At 35.3% G+C, this 23,567-nt stretch overlaps 5 protein-coding genes across 5 annotated transcripts; 3 read left to right on the top strand and 2 right to left on the bottom strand.

The window, feature by feature from the left end:
* Positions 1-1,052: 1,052 nt before the first annotated feature.
* On the bottom strand, positions 1,053-6,234 carry LOC141672770 (uncharacterized). The gene is made up of 3 exons (XM_074479433.1): positions 5,759-6,234; positions 3,572-5,084; positions 1,053-2,434 (listed from the first exon to the last, which is right to left on the bottom strand). The coding sequence occupies exons 1-3, from the start codon at positions 6,159-6,161 to the stop codon at positions 1,333-1,335; spliced, it is 3,018 nt and encodes a 1,005-aa protein (XP_074335534.1). The 5' UTR covers positions 6,162-6,234; the 3' UTR covers positions 1,053-1,332.
* Positions 6,235-7,176: 942 nt separating this feature from the next.
* Positions 7,177-9,518, top strand: LOC141674849 (uncharacterized). Its single transcript, XM_074481552.1, has 2 exons — positions 7,177-7,300; positions 7,462-9,518. Exons 1-2 carry the CDS (start codon positions 7,177-7,179, stop codon positions 9,516-9,518), a joined length of 2,181 nt encoding a protein of 726 aa, XP_074337653.1.
* A 2-nt stretch (positions 9,519-9,520) lies between these two features.
* LOC141674848 (putative mitochondrial protein AtMg00860) lies at positions 9,521-9,958 on the top strand. Its single transcript, XM_074481551.1, has one exon. It carries the CDS (start codon positions 9,521-9,523, stop codon positions 9,956-9,958), a length of 438 nt encoding a protein of 145 aa, XP_074337652.1.
* Positions 9,959-11,398: 1,440 nt separating this feature from the next.
* Positions 11,399-11,878, top strand: LOC141674846 (uncharacterized). The gene has a single exon (XM_074481549.1). It carries the CDS (start codon positions 11,399-11,401, stop codon positions 11,876-11,878), a length of 480 nt encoding a protein of 159 aa, XP_074337650.1.
* Positions 11,879-12,915: 1,037 nt separating this feature from the next.
* On the bottom strand, positions 12,916-20,877 carry LOC141672034 (7-dehydrocholesterol reductase). The gene is made up of 13 exons (XM_074478517.1): positions 20,661-20,877; positions 19,573-19,795; positions 19,311-19,366; positions 18,138-18,240; positions 17,974-18,039; positions 17,154-17,267; positions 16,486-16,612; positions 16,009-16,109; positions 15,048-15,173; positions 14,842-14,906; positions 13,720-13,801; positions 13,544-13,626; positions 12,916-13,178 (listed from the first exon to the last, which is right to left on the bottom strand). The coding sequence occupies exons 1-13, from the start codon at positions 20,780-20,782 to the stop codon at positions 13,112-13,114; spliced, it is 1,335 nt and encodes a 444-aa protein (XP_074334618.1). The 5' UTR covers positions 20,783-20,877; the 3' UTR covers positions 12,916-13,111.
* Between the last annotated feature and the right edge of the window lie 2,690 nt (positions 20,878-23,567).

The following is a 23,567-nucleotide window of genomic DNA, read 5'->3' as shown; positions in this document are numbered from 1 at the left end:
AAAATTAATGCAACTATATGTTCTTTATCAGAATTTTTTTTTGCACTTGTTTAGTGATTAAGTTGTAAGAAAGAGATGCAGGAGTTTAGTACTTTTCTTAGATAGAAAGAGCCAAAGAGGAAGTATGTTTGTTTTCTCGATTTAGTTCTTTTAGCAGTTGTGAACTTGTGATTGGAATCATCATTCATGGTACATAAAAAGAAAAGAGTATCTTTGTAAAAGAGTTTACAAGTCTGAGAAAGGACATAGAACACTTGGTCAGGGGCTTTTTATACAATTGATAGGCAAAAGTATGAGGGTATCTGGGGACAGTATTTATCTTTGGCTAATACGTAGGAAAAAAATATCCCTAAATATGTGTTGAGTTGTAATTGTTTAGTCAAATATTCTCGTGTATAAACATTAGAAATTATTTGTGTGTTGAGTTGTAATTGACTAGTCAAATTTTCTCGTATATTAACGTTAGAAATTCTTTGTATTGTATTGTGTTGAAATATTTTTTGACAACCATAATTAGTCGTGAAATTTGTTGATACAACTTGACTTGACTTGGTTGCGGACATTGAGCATTCCGAAGTTCATGCACCAGGTTTAAATAAAAAAACACCTGATTAATCCTATTCATAAAGCACCGAGTTATGAATATCTTCCGAATCCTAAGAGCATCTCTATTGGTGTTGGTTATAATTGGTTGACTAAATCGGATTTATAATACAATATGTAAAATTTGTTGAATCTGTAAGACATTGTACTTCGATGGTATTGGCTATATTGATTAGTTATATTTTAAAAATAATATGTTATTAAAATTTTATGTTGTTATAAATAGAATATATTACTTGAATATGATAATAAATGATTAGAAATTTTTTTTACAGATTTCTTACGGTTTGTAGTGATTTAACAAATATAGCCAACATCAAGAACTTGACTATATTTATAGACGAGGGGAATGTTTGAAGATTGGATTTTTTTACATAATCTCTATATTTTTTATTTAAATTATGTATTAATGATTTTTAGCTAAAGGTTTTACTTGGAGATGCTCTAACTCTTATCGAAGGCACGGCATATTAACATTTCCAGATGTTTATTTACGAAACTGTTAAAGCAGCATAACATCACTGCTGCAAATCCTAGCATCTTGGAATATTTAACGACCAATTTGGTCGAGCGCTTCAACGTCTGTCCAATAAGGATCTATACATTTAACTCGTTAATACGTAGTGGCTAATAGATCTTATATAAGTTCAAAAAATTAAATAAAATGCCTGCATCTCCATCTATCTTCGCAGCTGCATCATTCATCACTACCTTCTGGAAATTAATATTTCAAGTTGGAACCCTTGGTACGGCTGACCTTTCGCCCGACTTCTTCGAGCCACTCATTCCGTGATCAGTGACAAATGAATAACTCTTGCCAGACTCTTGGTTTCGTCCATAGTTACTCCCGGAAGCTAGGTTTTGGATTACAGGGCCACATGAAGATGGCAATGATCCTTTCCTAGAATTATCGACCATCCCATTCACATTCGTCGGTGAAGATCTAGCATTGTTATCTTCTTTGCCATTATGCCACGTATCAAGAATTCGCAACAGTGAACTATCTTTCACTATCTTTTTAGCCTCCTCTTGCTGTTTTAACCCTTCCGCGTATATTTTTTCTGCCTGTGAATGAGAAAACTCATCATCTGATAAAGTTTCGTAATCTTGAACCGGCTCGAAAACTGCTTCTTTCTTCATCCGACTTGACCTTTCAATCTCATTTCTCTTTGAACTATCATGGCAAAGTGGCCCAAGCTCCTCCCATGGGTATTCAAGATTTCGACTTCTTACTGACTTGTTTAAGGGAGCACTGGGATTTGTACTTTTATGGTCAAAATTATTCACGACTTTGCTCAACGGAATTTCCGGTTTTATGTAACTAGCATCAATTTTCATCCCACCCATTATCTGTAATAAGCTTCCTATGTTGGTATAACCCAATCTATTCACCTCCAGGGAATAGCCATACCTCTCCAAGAACAGGTTCTTAAAGCTTCTTATATTGTAACCTTCCGGATATTTTTTCACAATGTAGTTCACAAGCTTCTGGCAGTCCTGCAAAATCTGATCTCTGGGCTTAACTGATTTCTCGTAAACTGCAGGAGAAGGAACTCCAGTGCGAGAAACATTATTATTCTCCTCATGTGCTGGTAACTTCTGTGATTCAGGCTGCAGCTGAGTATCCAGAAAGGTTGTTTTCAGCCCATTTGACTTACAAAACTCACTTTCAAATGGCAGATTGAGTTTAAAAGGATACTTCTGGGAGGGGTTTTCTTCCACCCATTTTTTATCCGAGATTAACGAGTCTACCAAGCGTAGACAATCATAATCAATTATATATCTGAGAGAAGTAGGTCCCTGATTTTGCAGATTCCTCGCCATTTCTTTTCTGTTAAATTCCAGAGTAGATATTTGTCAGACAGAGAATAACAAAAAATAACAGGTTTAACAGCCCACCAATTTTTCCATGTATTGTCTGCAATGGTGAATAAGAGTCCATTTATAGATAATATGGTAAATGCATAGGATAAAAATTCAATGTCTTACATCACCATCATAGCATTAGAAATAACAGCAATATTAATCAATAATTTATTTATTTTGTCCGCTTTAATTTGCAGGCAGTACGCAGCAAGAAAGAATATGTCATCTGAATTTTGAAATAGCACAAGACACTCAATTAACAGATTATTCACATACTAGAACACATCAAACTAATAAAGTTCTCACATATACAGTGAAGTTGGCTACCAGCAAACTGTATGAGGTCTTCATCGAGACACGGATTTCTAAGTTGATTTTTTAGAGAATTGACGGAATTTAGCCCCCTGCTAAGAATCTCAAAACTGTTGCACAGCATATTTCAACATATTCTCAGAATCAACAGAATGAACTGATATTCGCCTTTCAGTTCACTCCGATTCAACAGGGGTACATTTTCACTTATTTCAACTTAACAGAAATTTTTCAAGTGCAGCTTCCCATAATACAATGCTATAACAGGGGTAAATCAATGATAAACATATCAACTGATACTGATGAAAGTTGAGACATACTATAAAACAGAGTGTCAACTACAAAACAGACATGTCAATCCTGCGTAGCATTCAAAATTTCAAATTCAGATATTAACTTTGTCATACACCAGTTCAGAACTGTCACATTCAGCACATAATTTAGTAATTGAAGAAACTAAAATATTATAAACCTTAAAGAAACAAACATGATTACAAGTCTGATAAGCACATTCCATTCTCACTATTAATGCTGATACCAAGCTAACCTGAAGCTAAATTAATTGCGTAATATACTAAACATGGAATGTAAACCGTGCTTAGGATATTAATTCAAATTTAAGAAAATAAAATCCATTCCCGTATGACCTAGAACATATATATGGGGAAAGAATACAGAGTATCAAACGAGGGACTTGTTTAGGAACAATAGAACAAGCATGCGAAAGATAACTATAAGTAACATAAAGGTACACATAAAAGAAGTTACAATGAATGAAGAAAGAACATACCTGGACTTTGAACGCATCACCAGATCTGCACCGCTAGATGTATGCAAGAAAGCAACCATATCATTCCAAAAAGAGTTTGTGAAGACACCCTGCTCTTTGTTATCACCCTCGGTAGTGGTCATGTTATCAGTACTTAATTCACTAGAATTATCTGATTGCGGGCCCCTCCACCACAGAATCATTTTACTATAAAAACTTGAGCCTCTGGCAGCTTTGCAGACTGTATCACCATCTTTGTGGGTGGGTTCGCAGCTTGTAGTACCATTTTCTCCTACAACTGTTTTATTTGTGGGTGAAACCTTTGAAGCTCTCTGTAATGCATCTGGACATTGACTGGTCGACTCCACAAACTTTTTCTTAACATCTTCTGTCTTCTGATTGTCCTCATTCAGAGTAGTATTATCATCTGATTCCATATTGTTATTCGTAGAAGCACTACTTTCACCGCCAAACCACTCTCCCCATTTTTTTCCGAAAAATCCAACTTCAGAATTAGGATTCTGTTCCTCCAAATTGTTCATGGATATTTTAGCACATTTTTCCTTTTCAGCAACTATAGGGGGATTTGGCACTACCTTTTGTGGTTCTTCCACCTTCTCTAATTCCTTTGACTTTGTTAAGCTTTCTTTTACGATTTCACTAACATTTTCCTTCTCAAAAAGGGGAGAGCTATTTTGAACTTGCTTTACCGATTCTTTCACCTGTTTTGGTGACTCCTGTAAGTCTCTAATAGACTCTTTGAGATTGGATTTTGATGACATTGGAAATGATGTCTTTTCTTTCAGGCCTGAACAAGAGCTTTCTCTATAATTTTTCTTCCCCTGAATGTCTTGCTTTAGGTCCCCGTCATTGGTAACATTTCCTGTAGCTGTGCCTGGACTTGCTTCGACAGTGGGTGCAATACTTCGAATAGAGAGCTGGCTCTCACCCCAGGACTGAATCTTGAAAAGGTGAGAATTTGACAGTATAAAACACGAGAATTTTCTATATCCATACCAATCCTTATCCAAACTCACGTTATTCTTTCCTAACTCTGTGTGAAGATCTGTGATTGAGATTCCTTCAGGGAATGAGTTCACTACATCACGAATTTGCTTCACGACTGTCTTTGGAACTGCACGTAGCTTGGGTTCTAAACCAGCGTCCAATAAATTATCAGCACGTGGAGCAGGTTGTGCAGTACCAGCAAGCGGGTCGTCAAGCGGTAACTTGTAGTGGCCATACCAAGAACCATAAGGACCATCAGGTGGCTGGTTAAAATGCTTTCCACCAAGATCTTCTCCTCTAAGCAAAGACTGCCAGTGCCACATGATACTTGCAGCACTATAGAGAACCACAGGAGCATTATCTGAAGTAGAAAGCAATATATTGTAATTGCTTAATCTTAAGCGATGTAGAATATTGGCGAAATCTCCGTCGGTAGAAATTAAAAATAGATGTGCGGGTGGGGGATTCTGTGAAACCCAGTACATAAGGTCCACAAGTAAAGACCTATCAGCGCTGCTCTTTCCACCTGCATTGCAGAAAACATTTTAGATAGGTTATTTTAAAACAGGGGAATTTTTTAAATCTTATACCTTGACAAATTAAATAAGTCCACATCAATTTTGTGATTCTGTATTTAGATCAATCATTTAAAAATAACATGTAATTTTATCAAACAAAATATGTACCATTTAATTACTAGTTACACCAAACAAATAAATTTTTACAATTGCACTTCTTTCTATATTTATAAGTTAGCATGTTCCTACCGGAGTTGTCAAACATCAAAACCAAACCAAAAAAATGCAGTACATTTTCCCGTAGAACACACTTTGGGGAGAATAAAATGGCATCAAAACCTTAACCATGGTATTTTCATGAAAAACATCGAATTTGACTGTACAATAACATTAATAAACAACAGGCATAATCACAACATATAAAAGGCATCACACTAAATAACTCCGAAATCATCAAAATCAAATCTTTCGATGCATACGAACAATAACACACACACACACACACACACACATCCTATACACAAATAACAATAATCCAACACAACATATTAAAGGCATCACATGAAATAACTCCACATTCATCCAAATCAAATCTTTCGACGGATACAAACAATAAAACAAACACCCTACACACAAAATCAACACTAATTCAACAAAAATAAACAAAGATCAAAACCCAAACCCCTTGGAACATGAGTAAGATTGATCCCAGTCGACGACAACGCCTCCTGATTCGATCTCGACAGCTGCAAAACATCCCCGAAAGCCGTAATTTGCACAGGCCCTTTAATCCCATTTTTCCTAACAGCATTTGTAACATTCTGAGCAACCTTAAAAACATTAGTACCACTAGGCAATGTGCAATTCTCGAAGTCCCACCATACCGAAACCCGTAAAAGGCGACTCTCCTCTTCGTGTCGTCGAGACGGGTAGTGTGAATTAGAATGGGAATGAGAGTGAAATTGGGGAGAAGGGGAGGTTGAAAATTGAGAGATTTGATGAAAAAGCTTTGTGGGTATTCTTGGATTGGTTAAAAGATTGATGGGTGAGAAGCAAAAAAGTGATCTTGAGTGTAAAGGTTTCATCTTTATGAGGGGTTCTTGAGGTCTAGGGTTTATGAAATGTGGAGATTCATTTTCAAGAATTTAGAAGCTTAAACCCTTGTAAAACCCTTTGGCAGGTGCAGATCATGTGACTATCTTTTTATGATTTTTTTTTGCACTTTTTTAAAATTAAAAGTTACTTATATTATTGTAATGTTAAAAGAAAGTTATTTGAAGTACATATTTTTTGTGAAATTCTAGATTACAATGCGTTCTGTAATTAAAATATTGCATAAAATATTAAAAAATATTATTTTGTTAATCATCTTATATACAAATTAGTATTCGAATGAAAACTCGCAAATCTCGTATATTTATGAGTAGAAGATCTATGTTTCGCAACGTAAAGTTGCATGTTCTCTAAATTAAATATATTGTATAGAACAATATATTTTACAATTTTATACTCATAAATTGTACTTGTTTTGCATCATTTTCATTAAAACGGTGATATTTATGCAAGTTGATTCATAAAATAATATGTTCTACAATATTTTTACGTAATATTGTAATTACGAAACGCATATGAATTCCAGAATTTCACAAAAAATAGAATTTCATAAAAATTAACTCTATTTTTTAATTGATTTATAAATAATATGTGATCTGGACGGACGAATTTTATTTTTCAGGTTTATGCTATAAACCGAGGTGAGCCACCTATACTGTTCACATATGTGAGAAGACCCAAGAGTAATAAAGCCCACGCTATTGAAGCCCAAATGGACTGAAGACTTGTTATTTTTAAAGAAGGGCAGAATAGTTTTTTGTTAGGAGAAAGTAGGGAGGATAAAAGGAAGTAGGGTTTACAATTATAGGCTGGTTGATTATTGTGGGAGTTAACTGTGGGAGAGGCTACATCTCGAATTGTAGCAAATCTATCTTGTAACCAGTATTTATATTATTCAGTACAATTTCTTCCTTATCCTTATCTCTGTCTCGTAAATCGTAGTGAATCCATAGCAAATTGGTATCAGAGCAGTAGATCCAAGGAGAAATGGTTGCGTCGCCATCTAATCAAGCTCGTATTGAGCAGCTTGAGAAGGGGATCGAAGAGCTACGGACAACCCTCGGGGAACAAGTAGCAACAACTGTTAATAATGCGACCAGAAGCCTACAAAGTTCCCTTATAGAGCATCTATTTGTCACGTTGGACCTGGCTATGCAGCGGGTTGAGATGAGAATCAACAGATCTAAGGAGGAACAGGAGCAATTCCAAGAAGAGATGAGATCGACGGTGTTGTCCATGAAGGTGATGAGGTGACTCAATTAAATGGGTCAGGGAAGGGTGTCGAAGGGAGTGGAGCGGGTCGAAATGAGGGTTTTGGTTATGGATCGGGTCTCGGGTCAGGGACTGGGTCGGGCCGTGGATTCGGGTTTGGATCGGGTCGGTTTGGGGACCCAGTGGGAGGAAATTGGAAGGTGAAAAAACTGGATTTACCGGTGTTCGATGGAATGAACCCAGATGGCTGGATTTTGAGAGCAGAGCGTTACTTTCATTTCTACCGATTGGGAGAAGAGGAATCTTTGGAAGCGGCGGTGGTATCATTAGATGGGGATGCGTTACTATGGTTTCAATGGGAAGACAGACGTCGTCCCATCCGGAATTGGACAGAGTTGAAGTCCATGTTGCTGCGGCAGTTCCGACCATCATCTATAGGTAGCTTACAAGAACAGTGGCTCCACCACCAACAGCAAACAGATGTAGTGGAATATAGAAGGCGTTTCATTGAATTGATGGCCCCTCTAACAGGAGTTCCGGAAGAGATTGCACTGGCCCAATTTATCAACGGTTTAAAGGATGAGATTAAAACAGAAGTGCGTGTGTTAGGCCCGATTAATTTGGACCATGCTATGGAATTGGCCGTAAAAGTAGAAGAGAAGTTGAGATGTAATGGGAACTGTAAAGCGAGTGGTGTGAGCACAAATCCATTCAAATCAGGTACGTGGTATTCAACCTCATCTAAATCTCAGTCCAGTTTTCCCAGTTCAAGTAGTCGTTCAGTGTCAGTTTATTCCCAGTCATCCTCTTCACCCTCTAGTCCATCTGGAAGGAGTATGAGTAATTTACCAGTAGCCAAACCGATGGGGGAGTTTCGGAGATTAACTGAGAAGGAATTACAGACGAAACGGGAAAAAGGGGAATGCTTCAGATGTGAGGAAAAGTGGTCGACAGGTCATCGTTGTAAGAAACGTGAGTTGAGTGTTATCTTAATGCAGGGTGAGGTTGGGGAGACTGAGCAAGGGGGAAATGATGAGTTGGGGGAGGAGGGTCTAGTTGTATTACCGAGTGAAGATGAAGAGATCCCACCTGAAATTTCCTTAAATTCGGTTGTGGGAATCACTAATCCAAAAACTCTGAAGTTGCGAGGCGAGGTTCTGGGCAAAGATGTGGTGGTAATGGTGGATCCTGGGGCAACCCACAATTTTATATCCACCAATACGGTTAAAAAACTAGGGTTATCAGTGGTTAAAACAGGGAAGTTTGGCGTGTCGTTAGGAAATGGGGAAATGGCAGGTGGAGAAGGCGAATGCAAGGGGGTAATGGTGCACTTACCTACTATAACCGTAGTGGAGGATTTTCTGCCGTTGGATTTGGGTAATTCCGACGTGATCTTGGGTGTAGCTTGGTTAGAGAAATTGGGTACGGTGATAACAAATTGGAAGACCCAAACATTGAAATTTATGGTGGGTGGAGAACAAGTGACAGTTCAAGGAGATCCAAGCTTGGGGCGTTCGTTAATATCTCTAAAAGCCATGCTCAAAACCTTAAAGAAAGAAGGAAAAGGTTTTCTGGTTGAGCTCAACGAGCTGTCTGCTAATAAACAGCCAGAAGCTGAAGAGAAAGGCAAACACGAAGTCCCTGTCTTTCTTAGCACTACACTGCAGAATTATGAGACTGTTTTTGAGATGCCTCCGGGATTGCCACCTTCGAGGGGACACGAGCATGGTATCACTCTCAAGGAAGGAACATACCCAGTGGGCGTGAGGCCTTATCGATACTCCCAGGCTCAAAAGAACGAAATTGAGGCTTTGGTGCGGGACATGCTGCACGCAGGAATTATCCAACCATCTAATAGCCCATTCTCCAGTCCAGTGATTTTAGTGAAGAAGAAAAATGGATCTTGGAGGTTTTGCGTGGATTACCGTGCTTTGAACAAGGTAACAGTGGCTGACAAGTTTCCAATACCAGTGATTGACGAGCTATTAGATGAGCTTCATGGAGCTAAAAATTTTTCTAAATTAGATCTCCAGTCGGGTTACCATCAAATTCGAGTAAAGGCAGGTGATGTAACAAAACGGCTTTCCGAACACATGAGGGGCATTACGAATTCTTAGTAATGCCTTTTGGGTTAAAGAATGCGCCTGCTACCTTTCAGGCCCTTATGAACACCGTCTTCAAGCCTTATCTCCGTCGTTTTGTCCTCGTATTTTTTGATGATATTCTGGTTTATAGTCCTGATGCAACACAACACCAACGACATTTGGCCACGGTGTTACAAATATTACAAGAGCACCAGCTGTATGCCAACAAAGATAAGTGTGAGTTTGGACAGACTCAGTTAGCATATTTGGGACACGTGATTTCAGATCAGGGGGTTGCAGTCGATGGAAGTAAGATAGAGGCAATGCTACAGTGGCCACAACCCAAAAATTTGAAACAGTTACGTTCTTTTTTAGGGTTAACGGGTTACTACCGAAAATTTATAGCTGGGTATGCAACAATAGCTCGTCCTTTTAACGGACCAGATGAAAAGGGATCACTTTGGGTGGACTGAAAATGCTACAGCTTTATTCGAGCTATTGAAACGATCTTTGGCGCAAGCTCCTATTCTGGCTATGCCCAACTTCAACTAGGCTTTTATTGTGGAAACTGACGCCTCTAGTATTGGGTTGGGAGCTGTTTTACTTCAGGAAGGACACCCCATTGCATATTACAGCAAGGTCCTAGGAACAAGATCCCGACTTAAATCCATATACGAAAAGGAACTAATGGCGATTGTGATAGCCATACTCAAATGGAAACACTACCTGCTCGGGCAACATTTCATTATGAGAACCGACCAACAAAACCTGAAATTTTTGATGGAACAACGAGAAGTAGGCCCGGAATACCAGAAGTGGGTCAGCAAATTAATGGGCTTTGACTTTGAAATTCATTACAAGTCTGGGGCCTCGAATCGTGTGGCAGATGCCCTCTCTCGGCAGTCTGGGCCTGTTGGGGAACTTAGTACTCTAATCACTACTGGGGGCACACCTTGGGAGGAGGTACAAGCAATTATCAAAGAAGATCCCTTTATTAAGAAACTCAAAGCAGATTTGGAAAAAGGACAAGTGGTGGCCAAGGGATACACATTGGAGCATGGGATTTTAAGGTTTAATGGAAGAATTGTATTACCGTCAAGGTGTTCTCTCATTGCCAAATTATTGCACACGTATCATGATACGCCCATAGGGGGCCATTCAGGCGAATTCAAGACATATCAGCGTCTTGCATCCACTTGGTTCTGGGTGGGCATGAGGAAGGCAGTGACCCAATATGTGCAGGCATGTAAGGTGTGCCAACAAATCAAGTCATCTGCACTCAAACCAGCGGGCCTCCTTAACCCACTACCAATACCGTCAACTGTTTGGGGTGAGTTGTCGATGGATGTCATCGAGGGGCTACCAAAATTGCAAGGTTGGGATTCGGTACTGGTGGTAGTCGACCGTCTCACGAAATATGCACACTTTCTGCCCTTAAAACACCCATTCACAGCTCAAGGAGTTGCCTCGATTTTTATTCGGGAAGTGGTACGCCTCCATGGTTTCCCCACCAATATTATATCAGATCGTGATAAGGTGTTTCTCAGAGTCTTTTGGAAAAAAAAATTTAGGCTACAGGGTACAATGTTGCATCACAGTACCGCATACCACCCACAAACCGACGGTCAAACAGAGGTGGTTAACAAATGTGTGGAAAACTATCTGAGGAGCTTTATTAATGGCAAACCAATAACTTGGGCAAATTGGTTATCTTGGGCGGAGTATTGGTATAATACTTCGTACCATGTGTCTACGGGTTTCACTCCCTTTAAGGCCTTGTATGGTAGAGATCCCCCACCATTAATCAAATTCATTCCTGAAAGCACAGGGCTCTCTGCCATTGAAGATCAGTTACAGGTTGGAGATGTTATTATTGATAGTTGAAGGTACAATTATTACGGGCTCAACAACGTATGAAAAACCAAGAGGACAAGTCTCGTAGAGAATTGGAGTTCCAGGTAGGAGACCTCGTCTACCTCAAACTGCAACCGTACAGGCAACAGTCAGTAGCCACGCGAGCTTGTGCCAAGCTGGCACCTCGTTATTATGGCCCATTCGATGTGATCCAGCGTGTAGGTAAGGTGGCATACAAACTGCAGCTACCACCCACTTCGAGAATTCACCCAGTATTTCATGTTTCTCAATTAAAGAAAGCAGTGGGTCAATCCAATGCTACATCAATCCTACCTCCCAATATAAGTGCCACACTAGTCTGGGAAGGCACTCCTGAGAAGGTACTAGGGGTGCGAAAAAACACAGCAACTCCCTCTGCGGCTGTGGAAGTGCTAATTCAATGGGAGGGGTTACTGGAGTATGAAGCTACCTGGGAGCAGTTTGTAGAGTTGGACAGTAGATTCCCTTCTTTCCACCTTGAGGACAAGGTGGCTGTATGAGCCGCGGGTAATACTATAAACCCAGGCCAGCCACCTATACTGTTCACATATGTGAGAAGACCCAAGAGTAATAAAACCCACGCTATTGAACCCCAAATGGACTGAAGACTTGTTATTTTTAAAGAAGGGCAGAATAGTCTTTTGTTAGGAGAAAATGGGGAGGATGAAAGGAAGTAGGGTTTACAATTATAGGCAGGTTGATTATTGTGGGAGTTAAGTGTGGGAGAGGCTACATCTCGAATTGTAGCAAATCTATCTTGTAACCAGTATTTATATTATTCAGTACAATTTCTTTCTTATACTTATCTCTGTCTCGTAAATCATAGTGAATCCATAGCAGTTTATCTCTTTATTTGTTTTTGGTTTCTGAACATTTAATTTAATTTAATTACTAATATTAAAAATCCAACAAGATCTTTTTAAAAGTAGCTGTTTCACTAATTTTTTTGGTTGCCACTACTCTACTAGTCCTTTCCGGTCATTTTTTTTACTTTTACTTGTTTAACTATTACGCTAATTTGGGAGTTACTGTTACTCTATCTTGAGTTGGTGTTGATCTTTCTTTATCACCTTTGTTCTCATTTATTTTCAAAATCTCTCTTGTATCTTCCCCCTTTAATTTGTTCCCAATTCTGGATCTCCTGTTCTACGTTTCTCCGGTTTTTCTCTTGTTTGCTTTGAGGTGTCGAGTGAGGAATTGTTCTATCTCTTAGGCCTTGGTTCATTACAATCGATCAACGTTTCACTTGTTTAATTGATTCGGATCGATCAACGATTCACTTGTTTAATTCATTCGCACGAGACGGCAAACCTCACACTTACATAAAAGCATTTTTTTTCCTGAGTGTTGTCTAATACATTTCCAAAAGAAGTTTATAATGATCCTGGTAAGAGGGGTGCATGCATGATATGAGCCATGCGGACAGTTTGTCGAGCGCACTTTCAGCTGCTGCATTTTTATGGCGAATGTATGCATGCCAATGAGCACACTACTGCATTGAATATTAAGAGAGTATGATTCAGTTTGAGTCTTCAACTAATAACAATTAGAGCTAGATACTAAAACACTTTATAGCACTATCATGTTCAAAATCTTACAAGACCTGAGACATTCATAGGTACAGGCTTTATAAATATAAAGCATACAAAAACAAATGATCCTGCAGATGGGATCATAGTCGATCACCGTCGACTGTTACACAAGCTTATATTCGGAATGTATATGATAAATGCTCAATACACTCCAGGTATAATCCTGTATGGAACCTTTTGGCAATATAACTTCCAGTATTTTCCATACCTGCAAAATGATTTAATAAAAATATCATTTCATATTTACCAATACAGAGCTCAGTTCGATATACTTAAAACTCTTGGAACTTAATAATTTGCAAAATGATGCCCAAGGATGAAACAGTGGCAGCTTTACCACATTTCTTTCCAGTCTTCTGATGTTTGTTCAAATGAGCGATCAGATGTCATACATTGGTGAATAACAAAGCCAATTATTTTTCAAATTGGTACAACTTATATCATTATATGAGAAGAATCTTACTATAAGATTGGTGTTTAAATAAAATGATAAAGAAACATAGTTCCAATTTATTTTAGCTAATTAAGTCAAAGATAGTGTCAAGACTAAAGTTAATACAAGAAATTGCTTACTTCGAACGACATCTATCATCATCTCTTTTGGCTCGGTCAAAAAGAAGGATGGTCAGGAAGACAACGTAAAAGTATGGAAGAAACTGCAAAAACGTATTGTTACAATAAACAAACATTAGCAGTATTCCTGAATTAAAAGGAACTTCTTCATTCTGAAAAATACTAGTGATGCTTACATGGCTAAAAAGAGCCGGTACTGTCCAAAAGAAGGCAGCCATTATTTCTGGCAAATAATGAAAATGACGAGATATGCCCCACCTTCAAGGGAAAAACACAGGATGTGTGTTAGACATGGAGAAACTCGTATTTTAATAAAAATTTCTAATCATCTCATATACATTAAATGGTGAACTTCAATTTCAATTAACAAATATCAGGCTAGATACATTAACATCGAACTAGGCCAATATAAGAACTGCTATTAAAGACTATGAAAGACTTGACTCTTAAAAGTGAGGTTATTTTAGCTAATAATCGTAAACCTGAGCAGTTGCTAGAAAAACAGTGAAACTAACTCAAGTACATAAACCTGTCTACTTGGAAGGAAAATTCTTAATGACACCATGTTAATAAAATCTTGAGCATTGTTTGCATCTATCGGAGATCCCTTAAAAAGTGCAAACTCCCTACTACCATTATATGTACTTCATAGATGTAGTGTCTACGACAGGTTCTTTAGGGTAGCAATTTTGTTTGTACATCACAATACGATATCTATATTTCGTCCAGTACAGATTTTTGCGTTAGCCTAATAACCTATGTTACTCGGACTCTTCATTTTACCTTCGAGTACCCGTGTCGGACACTCGACACTTGAACATGGACATTCAGACTTGTACACTTATTTTAGTCCAAAAACATGTATATTTTTCATTATGTTGCCGAGTCCGATACTTGGACACGTGTCCCTATCGGACACTTCTAGCCGAGTCCGAGTAACATAGCTAATAACTACATTAGCATCTATTAGTTCGAGATAAGAGAATCCAAGATCTCTTACCAACAACTAGGTAGATGTTTTTTGTCTTTAAACTATTTGATATCCCTTTTCATATGCAAATATCCTCTGACTTCTTTGTTTACATGTTTAAGATATATAAATATTAAATCAAGAAGATTTATCTAACCTAAAGAACAATTACAGAGAGATTGTATCAAGCTCGTAACTCACACCTATATTACTGTATATCACACAGAACTCCTATTCAGATTACATAATAAAACTATTCTTGAATAGAACAAATTACTTCGATTATCCATAATCATATGTGATAATTAAGATGTGCGTATATACATACCATCCTGAAGTCAGGAGAAGACTTGTTTTTGTCTCACCAGAACTGGTAGTATATGAAGCAGTAATCTGTGTAAAACACAAAACAGAATTACCCCTAGCAAGAGTGATTAATCAAAATTTATAGTGAAAGAAACTGAAAAATTTACAGTAAAGGAAAACTAATTGATCTTGCGTTGCGTGAGTCAGGTTGTCCTCCATATATGTTACCTTTGATGGTGCTTTTCCCCAAACCAAAGACTTTCCATTTGTTCTACGGAACTCTTGCCTTTGCCGGTCGCAATCATAATTGACATATATGCATAATATGCCTGCTAGAAGAATATACAGAGAAAGCTGTAGAAAGAACGAAGATTTTGTTAGCCTCTCTTTGCCCCCAGGTCACATAGGTAGTTTATAAATTCTCAGTCCTATCAGGTAAAGTAGGTTCATCAGATTAGTTCCCTCGCCCTGGTCGATTTACATGTGTCGAACTCATGTTAAAAGTTTGATACACATTTAAAAGGGAATAGGACAATCTGATATAATAAGATGAGAGGAACAGCTAAAAAAAATATTTTTTTGGGACTGGGACAACTAATTTTTTTATTTTGCTCTGAGGAACAGTTTTGCAGTCAAAATATTTCTCAGTATTTCCAACATTCCGAAATAGAAGCCTCATCTCCTTGAGGAAGTCAAATTTCCACCCAGTATTCAAATTCAAAATTGATGGCATCAAAATGAAAAATTTCAAGTACATTGTTTTCTAGGAAATTTTGATCATTTATAGACAGGTACAATTCGCGTGAATACTTGTAATTTGAAGAAAAACATTTACTTTCAAAGACTTAAATGGGTAGCCTATTATCTTATTATCAATTATATCTTCAGTTTTTGGGTTGTCCGACATGTAATTAATGCATAAGTGTTCCAACTAAAAAGAACTTGGGCATAGCCATTAGGCAGCTATTTAGTTGAAATATTCTTAACTGCCACCATTTTGTCATCCTTAATCAAATTAATCCAGCAATGATAAAGGACAACTGACCAAGTGCAATTTTCAACAATCAAGTGGTGTGCAAGAACAAAATTAAAAAAAGAAATTTAAATAGTTGCTGAAAATCGTAGAACCATATCAACCGTGCCAGATAGATAGATTAGAAATTTTAGAACCATATCAAGAGTCACATACTTGGATTCCAAGATTCACAGGATGATTAACAAGATACATTCCAGGAGAAGTGTAGATAGATGGAACCCACACTAAGCATCCCCAGCATATATAAAAACCAGCTGTCCAAAAAGAAAAAAAGATTAAAAAACAAACGGAAGAACAGACAAGACCAAGTTTGCTTCCAAAAGAAAGGACTGGGACAAGACAGGTTATGCAAGAATAGGACACCGGTTATCTTGCGTAATAATTTTAAATATTGCTTTAGACAATCTCTTGTACTTTCATCTTTTGAGAGGAAATATTTTGGACACCGATTATCACCAGTCACCCATTTGGTGCAAATTAATAACAAACCAAGGTAAACAAAAGAAATTAAAAGAATGCAGTGCTCAAGAAGTAGAACTGGTCCTACTCCAGCTTTACTTCTAGAAACAAACATAATCGCTAATACCGCTACTAGACACTAGACAAAAAGATTAAAGTATATAAATATACCTCGATCATGTGCAATATCCATGGTATTCCAGTATCCAGCTTCCCACCAGAAAAACTTTGTAATGTAAATTAGCATTAATGCAGTGTTTACCAACATTGAATCAGACGCTTTTCCATATGTTTCATACTGTCACATAAGAAACACAAAACTTAGTACTAGGCTTACCTCCGCCTGACCTCACCCTAAAGAAAAATTAAAAGGATATAGAAAATCAGGAGGAAGGGTAGAATAGACATTTTACAGAGAGAGAAATGCATCAAATGCCTTATTTATGTATCCTTTGCTCATAGATCAGGTGAAAACACAGACAAGACCATTCACAAGCTGGTGCTTCTCTGGAAAGAAATCTAACTCAATCTTCTTACTAACTCAAAAAGATCTACTAGCTACTAGAATATTCAGAGACTAACTATAGACAGTTATGCCCTTTCCTGAGATTAATGACAAAAAAACTAGGAGCTTATACGAGTATATATACACTCACAAGAATTGTAACCTCTGTAGGACGGTAACTGTCAGGTTTATCATGTGAGTAAAGATAGTAAGATGCTTAGGTGGTGCACAACTAATCGTATGCATATAGATTTAACATGCTTTTGCATGTATGGTCTCATATACACTTTGCTACAGATATTTTTAGAAGTTGGAATCGCCTTCTAGAACACACCTGTTTTATGCAATACGTCAAAGCAAGAACCGCCCAAGACATCATCCCAAATCTGCAGTTGGTAAAAACTTTAATATCAAAGTTTTTGCCAATGCGAGGATACAGCTCCATGCCCTGTCACGAGAAACAGACCATTATGCATCTTAATGAATATTAACTGTTGTAAGAAAAATCAAGAAGTATGCAACACGTACTGATGCATGTCATACTTGCAAGAGAACTTCATATCTCCATGATCTTTAGTATTCAGATATCATTTTTAATTGTAGATGGAAAAAATATGTTGATTTTTATGCTTTACCGACTTTGTGAAAGTTAGATACTGTGTGCTAGAAATCACTTTAATGAGTATAAAAAAAGGGGATGGCAACTGAAAATATGGTTCATCATATTATATGTAACACTTAAATATTAGGGACCACAACCCATGTCGAGAATCCTAATTTACAATGGAGAAAGCATCAAAATCTATGATGTAGAACGTATAAGATGTTATAAGATTTTCTCGTGTATAAGGGCTCACAGGAAGCATGACAAGACATTTTACAATTGCATGTTTCATCACTGGTATGGAAGACATGCATAAAGGCTTAGAGATCATATAAATAGCTCTCAGGACATAAGAGGTTTTCGTTTTATTTTCTTGACAAAAAAATAATTGTTGATCCTCATAAACAGAATTTCTCACTTGAACTTACCTATCGATTCATCAACAAATAGAACTTACAAACTGATTTAAGCAATAAATTTTTTCCTAGAATAAAAAGAGAGGAACAACCAGACAAACAATAAGAGATCATATACCATTAAGGATGCTTACCCAATAGAAATCGATTATTGCATTGCCTGATGAACCAGAATCATTTGAAGATGGTGCTAGATGACCCTTGTATCCAATGAGACACGAGTATTAGAAAGACTACTAATATTATATTTGTAAAATTTGTATTAAAAGTCCCCAAATCTGCTGCATCTTTATCTCACCTTTAGGTATAGCAATATACAAAAGATGAAGCTACCAAAAATAAGGGCTGAATATATTTCTCCGAGATGATCATAGACCATGGCAGGGTTAATTATCCCAAACCTGAAAACAAATGAGAGAGAACTCTTAAGAATTTACCATGTGTGACATTGTTGTTCATATATTGAAATCAGAAACCAGAACTTAACATGTTTTATGCAGATACAGATAATCTAGATTTGTTCCTCTCTCCAAAGGGTTGTTCACTGAATAATAATAGTTATTATTCTTTTAAGAAAAAACTCACTTTGCAAGTAACCTCAATATTCAATAAAAGCAGATAGAATTAAACTAGTAAAGCCTCGCACTAAACAAAGACCAAAGAGGAAAAACAACTTCCTACAACCTTCTAATCGCGATCAGCCCTACTAAAGCTTCATTTGTTCAATATTTTGGATACATAAATGATTTACATGATCCTACATTTCTGCTAAAAGTTAACTAGCATGATGTGATATACATGCAATTTCCTTTTTTATTTACTGAAAACAAGCTAGTATAAGGTACCTTATTTCTATGGTGTTCATGAAAAATAACCGAAACACTACAGCGTAAATATGTAACAATCACAAATCCCGGGTAACATGTTAGAATCCTAGTTGCAACTGTCTAAAGACTCTAAACCACAAAATATCATGTGCTTTATCACTTGTCCCTTCTTATGTGAAGCTCAGAGACCCCTCACCCATCCAAAAATAAAATAAAATTCTATGCCAAATTAATGATATTGTTAAATCTTGCACCAGAACAAGTTGGCAAATGGTTGCTAGAAGATGAAGAAATAAGCTTATGCTTTGTTACTTCTGTAGAATATGATGACAATACCACAGCCCTCTCACATGAATACAAATATATAGAAGTTGTAGACAAAAAAACAATGGCAACTTTCTCCTACAAGTTCAAGAAGATGCATAACAGTACACAACTTTTTCCATGCTGGGTTCCAAGGGTTTGTATATAATGTTAAACCAGCCAATAGTGATCTATATCATCCCCGGAGACACTAAAACAGTATACCGCAAACCAGGTAATTAAATAATTATATAGAAAAAAGTTTTCAACTTGAGACCTTCTATATACAAATCCTTGTTTTCTTAATCATCCTAATACACGATCAAGTGAAGAGCTCTTACCACCAAAGACTAAGGTAAGTAATTAATGTCACTGCATATGCTGCCATGCCATTCGCCTACAATAAGCAAAAGATATCAAAACACCTCAATTAAATAAAATCAAATCTGGTTAGCAATATAGTATAATTGTCTAATCCATTTCAGCAGAAAATGCAAAAAAAAATGGTATATACAGAATTACAAGTTTAGATGCATGGCACGGCTACTAGTAACTAATGCATCAGAAATGAAGTCAATTACATTATGTATGCCGTTCATTTACCTTGTAGACAGGCCTATTTCCAGCAGGGGAAATTGGTCCTTCGACTCTCTTTCCAGGTAGCCACAACTGTAGTGCAGCCTCAAAAGCTCCATAACACGCAATAATTTTCCACGCAGTCATGGTGGGTTTTGGCCAGATATCAAAAAATGCCTGAAGCCCATTCTGCCTGAACAAGTCAAATGTCTGATATATAGACCCATCAGCATGCACCATGGTATACCATCTGTACATGTAGTAACAAATTAAAATTAGATTACCTTATTTCAACGCACTGTAACCACTAAAATACACTGAACTTCATGTGATCGGGATGCCTGAACTGTTCTAAAATACATATCCGCAAAATATAGTCTTTTGGGACTCTTCTAATCATTGATCATTAGCTGAACCTCTAAAACCATGAAGCACTAAAATCAGTGCCCCATATAGGTGTAACACATCCTTGAATACAATAATAAGCAGGATTATTAAAGACAATATTAAATTATGATAATTAGATGCGAGTTACCTTTATTCAAACAATTTATTCAAAAGTAAAGCAAATGATCCAAAAGGCTTATAAAATTACTTCATCTCTTACACACAAGATTCCTTCTTCATTTTCCTTTCATTTTATTATATAAAATGGATATCTAGAAAAACACATTTATTTCATTCTGCATCACATAATAATTCATTATTCTCTAAAAAATTAATTCTTTCCAGGAAATTGGTAAATTCAGATTCATTCTTCAATCAAAAACCAAAACTTGAAGAACTTAACATGCAATGACTGATTCAAATCAAGATCCATCCTTTTGAAAGAATCACAACCCATTTCTATTCTCAACATAACTTGCCTCCATATCATTTCAGTTATTGACCAAATCAAACACACACACACACACACAATTTAACATAAAGATACAAACTTTATACAAAAAGATACAATCTTTAACCAAAAACATACAATCTTTAACAAGATTCAAGGCCAACATTGATCTAAAACCAAACAAGAATATAAAACAAGACAAACCCACAAAAAAGATCAAAACTTTAAGACATATACACACATATATGCAAATACAAAGATCAAAATTGAGACTTACAGTAAAATAACAAAAGGGGGGCATAAAGAAAGAAGGGAAAGCATGGAAAAGTAGGTGAGAATGGGAGAGTGAACCATCTGGGCCTTCTTCTCCTTCACCACCATCTTTGTCTTGTCCACCATCCTGGTGTTCTTAGACTTACACGAGACTTTGTGATTGTAAGTAACTGTGTATTGAGTGAAATATAGAAGTGTAGTATGTGGTGGGGTGACTTGTGATGCTCCACGTTTGGTTGAAAAGTATTAAGATCTGAATGAAAAATTGACAAAAATACCTCTTTTTTTAGAGTTTGTGATAAAAATACATCTTTTTAAAATTTTGGCCAAAAATACCCGTTTAATACGCATTTTTCAGTTGGGTATACTAATACGCATTTTTAAAATGGGTAATTCGTATTAAAAAAAATTGAAAAAAAAAATAAAAATAAAAATAAGATACACATTCACAAAATGCGTATCACCCATTTGATTCTGGTGATACGCATTTGTGACATGCGTATCACATGTTCTTCTTTTTTTTTTAATTTTTTTTTTAATTTTTTTTTAATTTTTTTATGTAATACCCATTTTTCAGATGCGTAATAGATTTACCCATTTCTAAAATGCGTATTAGAAGGGTATTTTTGACCATAAACTCCAAAAAGTGGTATTCTTGTTACAACTTCTAAAAAAAGGTATTTTTGGCTATCACCCGATCTGATTTACAGTTTTTTAGAGATTTATTTAGCTTTTTTTTTGTTTTCAGAGAAAAAAATACAAAAAGACTAATTTATTCTTAAAATCATATTTTTCGGGTTTTGATTGTGAATGCATGGAGGCCGGTTTTGTGTTTTCCCTCTAATTTTATTCTTAAAATAAAGAAATAACTCTAAAAATTATATTTCTCTTTATTTATGGCATATTTATATTTTTAATATTTTTAAAATAATAATTTTTAAAAGAGTGTTGTGGACAAAGGCCAAAAATACCCGAATTCCAACAAAATATGAGAGAAAAATCTTATTTCTAAATAGATGGCCTATCCTACCAGCTTGATACGCATACAGAGAGTGGGTAATGTGTAATATGCATTTTGTAAAACAGTAACATATCTTAATAATATCTTAATAAGCATCTCTCCCATCTTGATACGCATCTGGGAGACGTATATCGAGATACCCTCTTTCAAAATTCGTATCCTTATCCTTTATTCGTCAACAAAATTCATAGATGGTGTTTTTTCATAATCCCAAGTCAAAAAAAGTTAAAGATGATGAGCCTAAATATGTCCAATATATGCGCGATATGTATGTATATATTTTTCGATTCAAATTGAGAAGATTTGGTTTCAAGAGTGCAAAAGTGTGTATATACTCATTATATTATATCCTATATATAATTGGATTGAGGGTGTTTAGGTGGGTTAAGATGGGTATGGTCGTCAAGATTAGTAAATTCCTAATACTTGTCAACTGAAAAAAATAAACAAACAAACACCAAAAACTATATATATACTAGATTTACAAAAAAATCCTAATACTTATCAACCTAAAAAAAAGAAATACATAAATCACAATAAACAATAAGTTGTAAAAAAAATTAAAAAAGTCACACCAAAATTTACCCAAAATTTTTTTATTAAAATAATTTTAATATAAAAAGTAGACAAACTAAATTAAAATTTACAATAATCACCATCTGAAAATTATAGAGTCAACAATATAAAATTTTAGTAAATTTAACTAAAAAAACATAAATTTCATGAGTAAAGTAAGTAAAGTAACTAAATCCAAATTAATACTAATGAAAATAATGTTATCAATGCATTTATGATAATTTATAAATTCTCATATTTTCTATTATTATCTTAATATTGTATTATATCCTATATATAATTGGCGTAAAGTACAAAAATAAAAATTTGTTTGTATATGGTATAATAAATTTATTAAGTGAATATGCATAAATTTAATAATATTAAAATTAGAAAATATGAAATTTTAAGCAAAAAAATACAACTAAAATAAAAATAAAATAAAATAAATTTTAGCAACTACATAGAGTTAGAGGTGTCATTTTATATTTTTTCCAAAAAAATAAATTAATTTAATTCAATATTAAAAGTTCATATAAAATATTTATAATATATCCCGTGCATTACAAACAGATTTCAAAAAGTTAAAAAAACAAACAAACAAATAAAAAGAACAAATACATAAAAAAAAACTTTAAAATGTACAAATAAATTATATTAATTAATTAATACACCAAATATTACAACAAACAAACATTACATTAAAAAATAACTAAAAAGTAAAAAACAAATCAAAAAACATATTAGGTGTGAAAATAGTATAAACAAAATTTTAAATGTTTTATATACACATGCGTCATTAAAATGAAAAATTAATAAAAAAGACAATTTATATAATTAAAGTAGTAGACATACTCTATAAAGTAAGAATTTGGAAGTCACATAAAAATTCACCCAAAATTTTTTTATTAAAAAGTTTTTAATATAAAAAATTAGACAAACTAAACTAAAATTTACAATATTCACCATCTGAAAATTATAGTCAAAACTATAAAATTTTAATAAATTACAAATTACAAAAAACATAAATGTTATGAGTAAATCAAGTAAATTAAATAATTCCAAAATTAATACTAATAAAAATAATATTATCAACTTATTTATGATAATTATAAATTCTCATATTTTCTATCATTATCTTAATATTGTATTATATCATATACATAATTGGCATAAAGTACAAAAATAAAAATTTAATTGTATATGGTATATAAATTTATAGGTGAATATGTATAAATTTAATAATTTTAAAATTAGAAAGATATAAAATTTAAATAAAAAGCAATACGACAACTAATTTTTTTTTTTAATATTAATAGAATAAGTTTTAGCAAC

The sequence above is a fragment of the Apium graveolens genome, chromosome 7 (genome assembly GCF_009905375.1).
Source record: "Apium graveolens cultivar Ventura chromosome 7, ASM990537v1, whole genome shotgun sequence".
Classification (NCBI taxonomy): domain Eukaryota; kingdom Viridiplantae; phylum Streptophyta; class Magnoliopsida; order Apiales; family Apiaceae; genus Apium; species Apium graveolens.
The sequence above is the reverse complement of the archived record's forward strand: the minus strand, read 5'-3'. Positions and strand labels throughout refer to the sequence as shown.